Raw genomic sequence first — 16292 nt, 5'->3', positions numbered from 1 at the left:
ATCTCGTGGTGCCAGAGCGCAGCATGTTCAGCGCCTTCCAAGTCGCCCAGTCTTCTGAGTGCCCAGGGGGGAGTCTCTCATCTGGTATCACCCATGAATTGAGGTGCTGGGTTTGGGCCAGCCACTTTTGGACTCTCGCTTGCTGGGGTGTTCCAGCGAGTGTCTCTGTAGATCTAAGAAAACTATGTCTTGATTTAAGTCGTTGACGTGCTGGCTGATACCCAAACAGGGGATGAGCTGGAGATGTCTCTGCCTTGGTCCTTTCACTATTGGTTAAGAAACTGTAACAGGTTTATTGAAGTATAGAAGAAGCTTGATGGTTTCAATGTTTCTTAACTCTTAGAGGTACCTATCTTCAGAGGTTACATTTATAACATTTCATAAAACAACTCTTAAGAGGACTATTCCTTCCACTAAACAGGTTTTAAACTTATTTTCCTTCAAAATGTGTTTCTTTCTTTAACAGATTACTTCAGGTACAAGCTTATTCTTTCCTTATGTTATTTCTGTTGAAGTAAAGATTCTTATTAGGGTTCTCTCCCCTTTTTGCTCATACACTGACTAATAATATAAATAAGTCAACTCGACCTATCTAAACTACACAGGCTAAAAGGCAAAACCTTCCTGATTCTCAACACAGTAGAATCAGCCTTTCCCTGTAGTTCTTAGACTACCTTACTGGTTCTCAACACTCAACATAACCAGCTTTCCCTGTAGTTCGCTGTCTACAGACTAACCATTTTTAAATGGCTGCCCTGCCTAGTGGCAGTTGGCTCCGCCACTTTTTCCATGGCAACCCAGCTCAAAGTGAGTTGAGCTGGCTACCATCCCCCCCAGTTATGCTAATTTAAATACCCTTTTAAACACCTATCTATTATTATACATAACTGTAGATTAAAACTCACACTTCACCACACCATGTCTTTAAACTGCCAAGGATAAAGACATGCCACTAGAAAAATATATTTGGTTAGCAGAGAATTGTTGTTTCTTTGGAGGCTTGGAAGTTTGCTTTTCCAACACATTCTGTCATTTTTACAGTTGGAAGTTTTAGTAGTTCGGATTATAACTCCCCAAATCTCCCATCCTGAAGATTCAAGTAGTCCAAAAGAGAAATATTTCCACTCCAAGTGAAGATGTTCAGTCTTGGATCTCAGACATCACCTGCCTCACTTCTAAAAGTGAAGGACTCAAAGAAAGGCCTCCAACAATTATTGTAAATTTTAGCACATCTGTTGTGTGTGGTTGTTTTTGTATAGCTGTTTTTAGATCCTTATGTTGCATACTGCCCTCAGAATTTTATGAGGCCGAATGATGGAATAGATATTGTATTTTTTATTTAAAAATAACTACATGTAGAAAAGGTAGGTGCAGTTTCTTACCTCTGAATGTCTTTTGCCATCTTCCCTGATGACATCCAAAAGGTCCATATCTCTTGTTCCCAGGATGATCTCAGAATACAAGTGATGAACATGAGCCATCAGCTGAATGAAATGGAGTCTGACCATGACCGAACAAAGAGTCGCATTGTGCAACTGCAGAAGTTCTTGACAGATTGCGAAGAAGGCCTGTTGTTTTTCTCATATTCTCTTTATCCTCCATAATGTTTTCTCTACATTTATTGCTTCTCATGCAAACATGTCTCTTTTCTGGGGAAGACATGGTGGCAAGCTATACATGATGTTCAGATTCTTTGAAAATGAAAGGCAGATTTGGGGTGCTTCCGTTTAAAGTTGCAGAGCAAATTGAAGAGTGGTGCTTAGGATTTTCCTCACATGATATTTCTCTGCCCTAAAGCATTTTTCCCAAGATGCTTTTTCTGATGTAAGGTCCAGATGTGTGCTTACCCATTCATATGTACTTGAAACAGTGGATAGTTGAGGATGAGACGGAAAGCATTAACTATCCCTTTGTCCTTATTCTCTCTTCTCTCAGTCAGGGGCCCACCCACACTACACAGTTATAGCACTATTATTCCACTAACTGCCATAATGATGATGATGGTGGTGATAATGTAATAATAATAATTTATTTTTAACCCGTCCTCTCTCCCTGATGGGACTCAGGGCGGCTTCCAATCATAAAACATAAAATTGGCCAACATTCAATGCCATCAAAAACATTAATGCATTTATACATAAAATTAAAACAAGATAAAAGACATTAGCTAAAATACATGGGCTAAAAGAATAATAGAAACAGAGAATTGGAAGAGACCTCATGGGCCATCCAGTCCAACCCCCTGCCAAGAAACAGGAAAATCATAGTGAGTCAAACAGTCTCTCTGCCATGGTTTCATCCAGTGGAATCCTAGTATTTACAGTTCAGGGAGAAGCTTTAGAATTCTCAGCTTGAGAGCTCTTCTAATATCTCATCAAACTACAAGCTCCAGGATTGAATAGGATGAGCCTTCACAGTTAAAGTGAAATAACATAGTGGTCATTGTGTACTGTTACAAGCCCTCTGATGGCTTTCAAAAACTGTTTTTCATTTTTAAAAATGTTTGGAATTTATAGAGTTGGAGGAGACCACAAGGGCCATCTCGTCCAACCCCCTGCCATGCAAGAACACCCATTCACAGCATTCCCAAAAGATAGCCATCCAGCCTCTACTTAAAAGCCTCCAGAGAAGGATACCCCTCCACCCTCCAAGGCAGCATATCCCACTGTCAAACAGTTCTGAGCCTCAGGAAGTTCTTCTGAATGTTTTGCTACATGTATTTGCATAACAAATTACTCTTGAGGCATTTAAAATGGCAATTTAATTTCCTTTATATAAATAAATAAGAGAGGGGTTGGAGGAGCAGAAAAGATTGTCTTTCCGTTTTATTTTCTTTCTGAAAAAGCCTTTTGGGCAAATGGATCATTTGTCAGACTCAATTCACTTGCTTGATTTCTGTGCTTGTTGAATGCCTTTCTATAAGTGAACTTATTTTGGTGTGCTAGTTGTTCCCAGAAGATGAATTTTAAACTATTTGGAGAGGCAGAGTAATCTGTATATATAATAAAGAAGAGTGTTTGTTTGTATGGGAAGGACAGAGGAATTGTGGAGGGCGGAAGTGTATGTGCCAGCGTTCTGATTGGCTGCCACTGTGCTGCTATTTGCATATGGTCTCTGATTGGCCAGCTTCAATAGGAGCCCCTGGTGGAGAAGAGGGTTCATGGCAGAAACGGGGCATGACAGAAGGAAATTTGCATATGGTCTCTGATTGGCCAGCCTCATTTCCAACATTCCGAGATGAGAAAGAGAGGAAAGGAAAGGCCAGGGGGCTGGGTCAGAACACTACCAATATAGACGAAACTTGGCACACAGAGCCCCCATCACCCACTCGACATCCTACTGCAGTTTGGAGGAGCACGAACCATGGATGATGGGACTTGCAGTACCACCACTCACATTCTGAGACCGCTGCTAACCTTATCCAATGACTGATCAGGACCAAACTTCGCACATAGACCTCTCATGACCCACTTTACGTCCTGGTGTGGTTTGGCCGGGGATGGACTGTGGATTATGGGACTTGCAGTACCATTGCTCAATTCTTCAGACCGCTGCAACCCTCATCCAATTACCAATAAATACCAAACTTGGCACACTGAGTCTCCATGACGCACTCTACATCCAGGTGCAGTTTGAAGGAGGATGCACCATGGACGATGGGACTTGCAATACCTGCACTCCCTTCCTAAGACCATTACAACTGCCAACGATGATGGATCAGGACCACAATTTACACAGAGACCCAGCATGACCCACTCTACATCCTGGTGCGGTTTGGAAGAATTTAACAATGGATGATGGGACTTGCAGTCATTTCACTCACTTCCTGAGACCACTGAGACCCTCGCCAATGACTCATCAAGACTAAACTTGGCACATGGAGCTTCAATGACCCACTCTACATCCTGGAGCACTTTGGAGGACGACAGACCATGGATGATGGGACTTCAAGTACCTCCACTACCCAAGACTGCTGCAAAACTCATCTAATGACCAGTCAAGACCAACGTTGGCGCACAGAGCCCCCACGACCCACTCTACATCCTGCTGCAGTTTTGGAGAAGGGTGGACCATGGATGATGGAACTTCCAGTACCTTCGCTCACATTCTGAGACCGCTGCAAACCTCATCCAATGACGGATCAAGACCAAACTTGGCACATAGACCTCTCACGACCCACTTTACGTCCTGGTGTTATTTGGAAAAATTTGGAGATGGATGATTGGACTTGCAGTACCTTTGCTCACTTCCTGAGACCACTGAGACCCTCGCCAATGACTAATCAAGACCAAACTTGGCACATGGAGCTCCAATGACCCACTCTACATCCTGCTGCAGTTTGGAGGAGGACAGACCATGGATGATGGGACTTCAAGTACCTCCACACCCTTCCAAAGATTGCTGCAACCCTCTTCTAATGACTAATCAAGACCACACTTGGCACACAGAGCCCCCATGATCCACTCTACATCCTGCTGCAGTTTGAAAGGGGATGGACTTTGGATGATGGGACTTGCAGTACCTTCACTCACTTACTGACACCACTGCCACCCTCACCTAATGACTGAAAAAGACCAAACTTGGCACACAGAGCCCCCATGACCCACTCTATATCCTGCTGCTGTTTGTAGGAGGATGGCCCATGGATGATGGGACTTTGAGTACCTTCACTCACTTCCTGAAAATAATGCAGCCGTTATCCAAAGTCCAATAAAGACCAAACTTGGCATACAGAACCACCATTACCCACTTTCTCTAATAACCCGGGCAACGCCGGGTCCCCAAGCTAGTATAGTAATAAAACAACATGGCATGGATCCATACTTTTTCCAGATACGTACCCTATCCCTTTTTAAAAAAGGAAGTTTTTTCTTTTCTCCTCCAGGCAAACGGGGAGCAGATGGGCGTCTGACCAGTGCCCAGGCTGCCTTGATGCTGCATGAGGAGACAATTCGGAAAGCAGAGCGGGAGCGGCAGGCCTTCTTAGAGAAGGTGGCCACATTGGAGCGCAGCCTGCATACTTGCCAGGAGAAGAATAAAGAGCTACAGGTGGGCCCAAGCATTCCTACTGGTTACATGGCAACTTTGCCATGGACAGTACACAGTAGAAAGAAACCCTCTTATGAGTCTACCTGCATGGTTCCAAACACTTTTAGCTCATTTCACATCAGCCCAGAGTATTGCTATTCCAAACTGACCTTACATTTAACCTCATTAAATTGTCAGTATAGAGATGGCTTTAGTGGTATGTGTAGATGAGTCCTCAATGTTGAGCTATGCAGCACTAAAACTGAATGAATAGGGATGGGTTTTACTCCTTCTTCGGAAGTGTTTGCAAGAACTACAGAGGCTTTTCAAAGAGATAGCTTTAAAAGATGCTTGAAGGTTCATCTTGTTTTGAAGGGGCTTGCACTGGGACAGCAATAAACGTGTGCTGATAAATTACAATGTGATACTCTGATCTTCAGAAGATGCTACATTTATAGACTGGGTCTTCTTCCCATCTTGTCCAGAAACTCAGTGACATTAGTGTAATTTAGGGTGCTTCCAAATCGGATTGTGCAGATTCCTTGCCCAATTCACATATTTTTACAGAACATCCCAATGATGCCATCTTTGATTTGAAAGCCAACCACTTCCTCTATCTTATGTCTCACCAGAAAAAAAAATTGTAAGGAAAAAACATTGGAATAGCAGCAAAATGCATTTTGATTGATCTATCTCAATCTATCCTGGGTTTAAAACTCCCTTCCACCACCAACCCCCCCCCCCCACACACACACACACACACACACAAAAGCGCACAATCTTCCTTGATTCCAAGAAGAGACCTATGCAAATAAATGTTAGGGAAGCAACAAGAGGGAAACCACTGGTTGATTTTTTTTCAGGAGGGCTTTCTGGCCAGCAATTGAAAGAATATGTTCATTCCAGCCAGTTAGCAAGGACCTGGCTGTATTACTGCTTAAGCTAACACAAACTGTTTGGGTGGGGCTCCATCTTGTGTACATTATCACCTGTCTCCAGAGAAACATTGATTCTTTCCATTTTTCTAATGCTACCATGAGGCTGTGATGTGGTAAGTTTCCATGCATATGGTTTCTGTACTTCACATTGTTGTCAAAGCAAAAACGAGGTGTTGTTACCTGGATGATGAGACTCAGGATGTGAGAGGTGGGCATCAGAGTTGGGGCCATCTTGACTGAAGAGTGATACATCATCAGGGCCTCCTGCTCTGGCTGTGTATCAGCAATGATTTTGTCAGCAGTGACAGCACATAACTATTTAACAGAATCATAGACCTTGAGTACAACCAAGAGTATCTTCCCTTTAATTTACACCTCCATTGCTGTTTTCCCGTCTCTCAAATCAAAAGTAAAATTTGGTAACTGGACTAGCATATGAACAACACCTTTCAGACAGTGTTTGTCATATTTTCACTAATGCTTATCCAAATGCAGCATTTTGTTACAACTTTGAGTTCCTTTTTGACTAATCACCAAAGAGCTCTTCCATACAATCATTTTCCATGCTTCTGGTGGCAGGAATATAGCTGAAGTACAACACAAGCATCTATAGTGTTCTTCCCCTGAGAACAACAATCTGGAAGTGTCTTGTTTCCAATGACTGTTGAGCTATTGGGTGAAATGCAATCTATGTACTTTATCACATTAGGATATAATCTTTTTATATCTGTATGCATTCTGTATTTAAAAAGGATGCATGCTCTCCCCATCACACTTGATTATTATGACAATTATAACGATTTGAAAATACTACACCTTGACTCATCACACCACAGAAGGCTGTCTCCTCCCAATCCATTCAAATGCCTCTCTAAATCACTTTATTTTTATTTTTAAAATATTTTTCTAATGTTTTTTCATGAGATTTTAGCTGATAGAATGCATTTTGATTTTCAGGTCACACATAAATATAGCACCTCAGTAATGTATATAGTCATAGTAAATTAAAAAACATGATTAGAATCCTGTGGGCAATTATTTCGTTTCTGTGACATTTTGCAGATTGATTCCAATGGACTACTGATAGAATGGTGCATGTGTCATATTCAGAATTGTGTTCAAAAGTCTCAGAAACAGAGTATATCCTAATGTGATAGGGTCCTTAGTTCCAACTGAAATGTATGTGACAGTTGTAAATTGTGTAAGTGTCAAGGATTCCAGTGATTCTGCTTTATCAGAGAGTGACATTTGATTTAGCCCATAATGTAAACGGTTAAAGGTAAAGTTTTCGCCTTGACATTCAGTCTAGTCATGTCTGACTCTGGAAGGTAGTTCTCATCTACATTTCTAAGCCGAAGAGCTGCCATTGTCCATAGACACCTCCAAGGTCATGTGGCCAGCATAACTGCATGGAGTGCCGTTACCTTCCCACCAAAGCGGTACCTATTGATCTACTCACATTTGCATGTTTTTGAACTGCTTGGTTGGCAGAAGCCCTTAATATATGTGTGTGTGTGTGAGAGAGAGGCCACTTTTTATATAAAAGATAAATACTCATAAAATTATCAGAGATCATCTTTTTCTGCCTACATATATATGTCCTTCCTAATTAATGTTAAATTGTTTAAATAACAATTTAAATCATTACATCATTATCAAACTCATTTATTACATTATATGTTGTTGTTAGTTATCCCTCTTTTTTTCCTAAAATTGGAATTCAAAGCAGCTCAAAATGGAAAAGGCAGTACAACTAAAAATGCACGAAAAGTAAATATTAAAATAGAATTAAGCTGTTTACAGTATTAAAACAATCATACATGAATAAAACAATACAATGCAATATAAAAAGAAAAATGCCCTTTAAAACAGTTCAGTTCAGACAATACAGAACTCCCTGCCCTTTTCCTTAAAAACTGACTGTTTTAAAAAGCCTGTCTAAATAAATAAAAAAATTAACTTGTCAGTGGAAGAACAACAAGAAAAGGTCCATTCTGGCTACCGCAGAGCCTAGTGGCAGCCACCAAGAAAGCCCTCTCTCACCAACCATGCTTGCAGTGGCAATAAATTTTTATTTATATGGGGCAGTAGATATTTAAAAATTAAATGTTAATTATTGGGTTGCTGTGAGTTTTCTGGGCTGTATGGCCATGTTCCAGAAGCATTCTCACATGATGTTTTGCCCACATCTACGGCAGGTATCCTCAGAGGTTGTGAGGTATATTGGAAACTTGGCAAGGGAGGTTTATATATCACACAGATATCACATATATAAACCAAGGAAGCAGGGAATGAACCACAACTGGAGTAGTATATGGTGCTCAGATTTTTTTTTCATTGTTTTAGGATAAAATCAATAAATTGAAAGCCAATGAAGCCAAGCTAGGGACAGAGAAGTGGAAGCTGAAAGAAATTCTGGAGGCAGCAGAGAGTCGGGCCACCAAACTGGAGCTGAGCCGGAGGGCTTTGGAAGGAGAGCTCCAGCGGGCCCAGCTCAACCTGACCGAGAGAGATACAGAGATCCACTGTCTTCAGGAACAGATCAAAGTTCTTCACTGCCAGCTGGGAGATGCAGAGAGCAAAACTGCTCTGCTGCAGCAGGATCTCGATCGCCTGACGCACTCGCTAGCTAGAACAGAAGGCACAGAGGACCACCTAAAAGACCGAGTGCAGAGTCTGTCTCAAGCACTGTCTGAGGCTACTGCAGGCTCCTCATCTCTCCAAGAGAATATCTCCCAACTCCAGAAGGCTCTAACTACGGCAGAGCAAGACCGCCGGCTGCTCCAGGTAGTAGAAGCCAGCCACTTCAGATGTTCAGCAATTGCTTGTTTCTGTGCATCAAATCAGCATCTTTCCATCCCAAACATTGTTATAAATAGTGTTATGTTGATCAGAGGTTGAAAAGGTTACTTTTTGGACTACAACTCACAGAACAACCTGGCAATGCAGGAATTGTAGACCAAAAGAGTTCCAGCCTAACACCAAGAAGCTCTTGATTTCTGTAGCAGTTCCCCACTTATGTTCACCTTGTATTGTATATTGGAGAAGGACCTAAAATACTCAGTGGATAAAAATTGAAGGCCACCTGTGGAAATAATAGTTTGTTTTGTGCATGTATGCACATGAACAGTGTTGCCAGGGTAGATGACAGATGCATCTTCTCAATATTTTCTTTCACTTGGATCCAAAGAGGATTCTACACACCACATTCCTTAACACATGTAATGCCAGAACCTGAAAACGTAATAGAAGCTTAGTTTTTGCTGGTTTAAAAGCACTCTGGAAGCTGAGGCTGACAACTGTAGTCTCTATAGTTAAATCATTGGCACTACTGAAGTAGGTAGTATCTGTAATTATTTAGTTATTTATCATATCAGAAGTGAATTGAGGGTACAGTTGTAATGTATTTTTAAAAAACAAAGATTTAAAAAGTTGGCATTGTACTAAAGGTCCTTTGACCGGTAGCTGGCCACTTGGAGTGCCTCTGGTGTTGCTATAAGTCATTGTGCATGAGGCAGGGCTCAGACTGCATTGTAATAGGTGGTCTGTGGTTTGATCTTCTCCACGCTCACATGTTGTGGACTCCACTTTGTGGCTCCATTTCTTAAGGTTGGCTCTGCATCTCATGGGGCCAGAGTGCAGTCTGTTCACTGCCTTCCAAGTTGACCAGTCTTCTGTGTGCCCAGGGGGGAGTCTCTCATTTGGTATCAGCCATGGATTGAGGTTCTGGGTTTGAGCCTGCCACTTTTGGACTCTTGCTTGTTGAGGTGCTCCTGCAAGTATCTCTGTAGATCTTAGAAAACAATTTCTTGATGTAAAGCATTGGCATGCTGACTGATATCCAAACAGGGGATGGACTGGAGATATCACTGCCTTGGTCATTTCATTATTGGCTGCTATTTCTCGGCAGATGTCAGGTGATACAATACCGGCTAAACAGTATAATTTCTCCAGTGGTATAGGGTGTAGACACCCTGTGATAATGTGGCATGTCTCATTAAGAGCCTCAACCACTGTTTTAGCATGGTGAGATGTGTTCTACATTGGGCATGTGTACTCAGCAGCAGAGTAGCAAGCACTAGGGCAGATGTCTTCACTGTGTCTGGTTGTAATCCCCAGGTTGTGCCAGTGAGCATTCATATGATATTGTTTCTAACACCCACCTTTTGCTTGATATTCAAGCAGTGCTTCTTGGTCCAGGGTAACTCCCAGGTATTTGGCTGTGCTGCAATGCTCCAGTGGGATTCCTTCCCAGGTAATCCTCAGAGCTCAAGTATCTGTATTCATATTCAGTTAGTTAAGATCATGGAGCCATTCATCAAGATATGGCAAATATGCAACATTCTGGTTAGCTAATATGAGCTGTCAGATTGTGTTCGAAAAACTTTCTTTCAGTAGTATAATTTCCTTGTCTCACAACAATCCAGAAATTGTAAATAACCCTGAGCTCCACTGACCAGTAATCTGACGCAGTATAAATTTCGAATCCATTTCTGGATGTATATCATGACTTTTTTTTTCAGTCCAGATCCTTTCTTTCAAATGTTCTGAACCAGACATACTTAAACTCCTGCCCTCCAGCTGTTTGGACCTCCAAGTCCCAGAAGCCCTAGCCAGCTTGTTCAATGGTCATGAATTCTGGGAGTTGAAGGCCCAAACAGCTAGAGGGCCAGAGTTTTAGGATGCCTGGCCCGAACTGCTACTATGCCATGGAAGGCATAGTAGCAGTTCAGGCCAGGCATTTCATAAAAGTAGCATTTGGACAGCAGTAGTCTCTGCTGCATGGGAATATATACCTAGTGGCATCACATCATTTTGTTTTTATGTGCTTCTCTCCTTTGCCAGGATCGCTTGGACTCCTTGCGGCAGGCCTTGTCAGATACCAAGAAGCAGAACCATAGCTTGACTGACACAGTTCATTTGCTGCAAGATCAACTAAGAGAGATGGAGTTACATTGCAGAAACCTTGAGGAGCAGGTGGAACATCTCAAAGAAGTGAGTACTAATAAAGTGGATAATGGCTATAGCCCAGGCATGAGCAAATCTTATTTTGGGACCCCAGTAGGGCTATAGCAGGCATGGGCAAACTTGGGCCCTCCAGGTGTTTTGGACTTCAACTCCCACAATTCTTAACAGCCTATCAGCTATTAGAAATTGTGGAAGTTGAAGTTCAAAACACCCGGAAGGGCAAAATTTGCCCATGCCTGCATAGCCCTACTGGGGTCCCAAAATAAGATTTGTGGTTATGTGGACTGAGGCACTTGTTGAGGAGTTCATAAGACATCACTGCTGAGAAATAGCCAAACACCCCACCCTGTTCCTAAATTTTTTTAGAATTCTACTATAATGGCAGAGGATATTCTTTGGGAAGTAGTTTCCTCCTCATTTTGACAAGCAGGGCATTCAACCAATCACTTTGGTTTGCTTTTCAGCAGGAAGACGAGACAGCTTTCCTTTTCAAGCTAGAAGTGTAATATGGTTTGGGCACCAGCTCTTCTCTAGTGGAGAGCTTGGGGTTCTCTTCCTTCCATTGTCAGACATTATACATAAGATAGTTTTGTATCAACAGAGGCATCTTTTGGCTTAAAGGTTTATCCATTAAGAACCAGAACAATAACTTGACTTAGGAGTGTCTTATACTCAGATTTTTATTTTATTTTACTTTTTGTTTGGCAGCACTTTTTTCCTCACGATCTATATCCCACCAGAGAATGTTCTCTATCAGTGTGCTGTACAGGGGGTTTATTCCGGGGGAAATAATTCTAACCATTACATATTCCTCCTGCTTCTCCCCTTCTCTTGTGAATACTTGTTATTTTCTTTTTTTTCAGTTAGGGACCTCATCACACTAGAGAGAAAAAATCCACTTAAAATCCAGTTTATGCCTCCTGCAGAATTTTGGGGTTTGTAGTTTAGGGAGGAGCCTTTAACAGCCTCACTAAACTACAAACCCCAAAATTCTGCAGGAGGCAGAAACAGGATTTTAAGTGGATTTTTTTTCTCTAGTGTGATGAATAAGAAAACAAAAAGTGACTCACAGCTACATATGTTCTCATACTACCAACTCTTTTGTGCAGGAATGCTGTACTATACTCTAGACCAGGGGTCCCCAAACTTTTTAAACAGGGGGCCAGGTCACAGTCCCTCAAACTGTTGGAGGGCCGGATTATAATTTGAAAAAAACATGAATTCCTATGCACACTTCACATGTCTTATCTGTAGTGTAAAAAACACTTAAAACAATACAATAATTAAAATGAGGAACAATGTTAACAACTATAAACTTAATAGTATTTCAATGGGAAATGTGGGCCTGCTTTTGGCTGATGAGATAGGATTGTTTTTGTTGTTATGTACTTTCAAGTCATTCCAGACTTAGGCTGACCCTCAGCAAGGGTAAATGACCTTGGAGGGCCACATCTGGCCCCCAGGCCTTAGTTTGAGGACCCTTGCTCTAGACTGTCTGCTCTGTTATACAGTTAGTAATAATTATTATTGCCTGTTTAAATGGATGACACTTAATTGGTATCATTTCTAATGAAAGGTTTAATGGTAACTAAAAGCAATTTTGGATGTGTGCATTTGTTATGCTGTTGCACTCAAATGCAGAATGTGTGTGTCTACTTTTCTCAATGTATCACTCCTTTTCTTTTTCACTTGACTCGTTAAAGCAGAATGATGGTGAAAATGTTTGAGCAATAAAAGTTTACATTACTCTTTTGTGCTTCATTACCTCCCTGCACATAAATGCATTAGCATTATCAAGGGAACTATGTATCTCTACAAGTGTAAATACAAATTTAAATTTTTATTTTGGTATGTTTATGGGTCTGTGCTTTGTGTACTGCATGTCATAGCTTTACAAGATGGTATACACTTATAGACTTTTTCATTGCTAATTGCAGTAACTTTAAAAATGCAGAGATGCAAAAGGAAAATTCAATGGTGCCTTTTTGTACATTTAAATATAGAACTTCATTCCTTTTCTGCAAATGGATAAGAGTGTGTTTATTACTGTAACTCGGGTTTTATGGTTCTTATCCGGTGATATCCTAGTACATATACAACTACTCTTTCAGAGTCTTTGAATCGTTTCCAAATAATGCATTCAGAATTCTTCATTAAAGTTAAATATCAGGTTTCACACATGCACGCATATGAACTTGTACATCCCCAGGCTACCTGCTTTTCTCTCTTGTTCAGAGAAGCAACTAACATGCATCTCCAAGGCACTGGTTCAAATTCGCAGAAATAATTTGTCACACATGTGTTTGGTATCAGCAGGGGCACTTTTGGATCAGCCTAATTAGCTCTAGTGGTAGAGAAGCAAAATCCAAACCATGTGGCAGGGCTTCTCTTAAAGTCAATGCATAATTTTTTCAAACTGACCTTTGCCTAAGGTTGCCATGTTGAATATGGGACTAGGTTCCTCTGCTTCTAATGTTATCAAGCCCTGGAAGAAGATGTAAGCAGAATTTCTCAATATTTCCTCTCTCATTCCTCAAACTCATCATTTAGCTGCTCCTTCCTCCACTGCATCTCCCATGCAGATATTTGACATTTGGGGAAATATCGGGGAAGACAGTACAGCTATATTCCTATAATGGCATTGAAATAATCTTTCAGTGGTATGTAACCTTCTCCTCCTACTTCCCAGGAAATGGCTGGGAGGTGTCATGAGATGAAGCAGCTAACAGGTGGGTTTGGGAGGTGAAAGAAAAGAAGTTTATTCCCTTGGAAAAATGTTTTCCTGCTCCAGGATCTTTAAATATTAAAGGTATTAGAGTCCCTTTCCATAGTCAATCTGGCAACCCTACTTTGGTACCTACTATACTCTTCTAGAATACTGTGTATAACAATTCCATGTCTTTACTCAACACTTATTCTAGTACAGTGCTGATTCTAATGCTATTAAATTAGATACCGAATGGGGACACCTGGCTCAACAGCAGTATGTGTGAAAAAAAAAAGATCTTGAAGTTCTTATGGACAACGAGTTAAACATGAGCCAACAATGTGATGCAGCAACTAAAAAAGCCAATGGGATTTCGGCCTGAATAAATAGGAGTATAATGTCTAGAACCAGGGGAGTCATACTACCCCTCTATTCTGCCTTGGTCGGACCACACCTGGAATCACACTGTATCCAATTCTGGGCATTGCAACTGAAGGGAGATATTGACAAGATGTAAAGTGTTCAAAGGATAGTGACTAAAATTATCAAGGATCTGGAAAGTAAACTCTATGAGGAGCAAGTTAAAGAGCTGGACAGAAGAAGAAGGCTGAGAGGAGATATGATAGCCATGTGTAAATGTGTAAAGGGAAGTCATAGAGAGGAGGGAGCAAGCTTGTTTTCTGCTGCCCTGAAGACTAGGATGTGGAACAATGGGACTTAAAACTACAGGAAAGGAAATTCCACCTGAGCATTAGGGGCCTTTCCAGACAGGGCTTTATCTCAAGAGCACTTTAAAAATGTGATTGTTCCTGAGGACCTGTCCGCACACAGGTGGGTGTCCAGATGTCCTTCCAGGACTGGCCCAGGAGAGCACTGGGACATTCTACCCCCTTCCCAAAAGCCCTAAAAACCCTTTTAAAAAGAAAAATACCCACCTTCCCTCCATTGGAGAGTTGCCGCAGCTCTCCTGGCACATAGAAATGGTGAGCCAGAAGAAATGGGGGGGGGGGGAGAACAATTTCCCTCCCCCCCCCCCCCTTCTACATGCAAGGAGAGCTGCGGCAGCTCTCCAATGGAGACCAGGTAAGTTTTTTTTAAAGGGGTTTTTTAGGGCTTTTGGGGAGGGGGTTGATATTCCCACAGTATTCTGGGCTAATTTAGCCCAGAATATTCCCATGGTTTTCCAGGCTAAATTCCAAGAAGACACAGAATAAACCCACTATCTACTCTAACTCTATAAGAGCTTCAGTCATCCACTGCTCTCTCAGCACTTATAAACTCAGAATGCGGCCTTAGTGACAACTCAATTCACCTCTAATATGGTCTTCCCCTTTTCCTGCTGCCTTCTTCTTTGCCAAGCATTATTGCCTTTTCCAGCGAGTCATATCATCGCAGGATATGTTCATAGCAAGATGACCTTCGTATAGTCATTTTCATTAAGTCAGAGTTTGTGCCTGAGTTGCTTTAGGACTAATTTGATTGCAGTTACCAACATATAAGTAATTTGAATGCTTTTTTTTTTTTTTTTTTTTTTTGCTTCTTAGCAGAGGGTTGGACTGAATGGCCCATGAAGTCTCTTCCAACTCTATTATTCTATTATTCTGGTGGCTCAGTGAGTTAAACCACTGAGCTGCTGAACTTGCTGATGAAAGGTTGGCAGTTCAAATCTGGGGAATGGGGTGAGCTCCTGCTGTTAGGCCCAGATTCTGCCAACCTAGCAATTTGAAAGCATGCAAATGTGAGTAGATCAATAGGTACCACTTCTGCAGGAAGGTAACAGCACTCCATGCAGTCATACTGACCACATGACCTAGGAGGTGTCTACGGACAACACCAGCTATGCGGCTTAGAAATGGAGATGAGCACCACCCCCGAGAGTCAGACATGACTAGACGTAATGTCAGGGGAAACCTTTACCTTTTAAGTATAGCATATTCAGGACAGTTTTTATTTATTCATCCACTTCTTCCTGAGCTGCTTTTCTCTCTTAGGCAGAAGAGATTCTTGGATTGAAGGAAATGGCTTACAAATACACAATTTTTCAAAGAAAACATCCTTTATTTCTAGAACCTTACATTTTAAAAATGAAACACAGTATGTATATTTTAAAACCACTCTCCCTACATAGATATTTTTAACTCATGGGATGAAATTTCTTTCTGACACACATTGGGTTTCCAAAGCATTCTTAGTTTCATTTTGTTTCCTTTTAAATTTTAGTCCAGCAGCTGAAAAGTAATGTACCACTTTCCTAATCCTTGCAGACATTTAGATCTCCCCATAATGCCTCTGGCAATGACCTGTGTGTAGGATCCACGTGCAAATGGTGCCACAGTACCCCAGCTGGTGGGGCCGTGCCATCTCTAGCAGATGTGAGCATTGCTAAGGAAGAGTTAAACAATGTTCTTGCCAGATCCCTCCAGAAGTAGAAGGAAGGGTCAGGCTTGGCATTTGCTAGAAATGTATTTATTGTTTTCGTTTTAATGGATTTTTCTAGCTGCAGAAAATGAGGAGGGTGACGAATGTGATATTTTCCTGTTATGGCAAAACAGCATAACAAGCATTTATCTCTGTAAGCATAAAACAGCCTTGTGTGTCGTGCCCCTGGATTCCCCCATGTACAGCCCCTTTCCCTGGGCTGGAAGAAGGGG

General features: G+C 41.5%; 1 protein-coding gene across 1 annotated transcript in view; it reads left to right on the top strand.

Moving 5' to 3' along the window:
- Positions 1 to 16292, top strand: part of CROCC2 (ciliary rootlet coiled-coil, rootletin family member 2) — a 102045-nt gene that overhangs the window by 76459 nt on the left and 9294 nt on the right. The window contains exons 29-32 of the mRNA XM_060767943.2: positions 1446 to 1566; positions 4886 to 5049; positions 8313 to 8753; positions 10812 to 10961. Of these exons, the coding sequence (XP_060623926.2) occupies positions 1446 to 1566; positions 4886 to 5049; positions 8313 to 8753; positions 10812 to 10961 (876 nt within the window). The remainder of the gene's footprint in view (positions 1 to 1445; positions 1567 to 4885; positions 5050 to 8312; positions 8754 to 10811; positions 10962 to 16292) is intronic.

The sequence above is a fragment of the Anolis sagrei genome, chromosome 3 (genome assembly GCF_037176765.1).
Source record: "Anolis sagrei isolate rAnoSag1 chromosome 3, rAnoSag1.mat, whole genome shotgun sequence".
Lineage (NCBI taxonomy): Eukaryota > Metazoa > Chordata > Lepidosauria > Squamata > Dactyloidae > Anolis > Anolis sagrei.
This window is presented reverse-complemented; position numbering and strand designations above follow the sequence as displayed.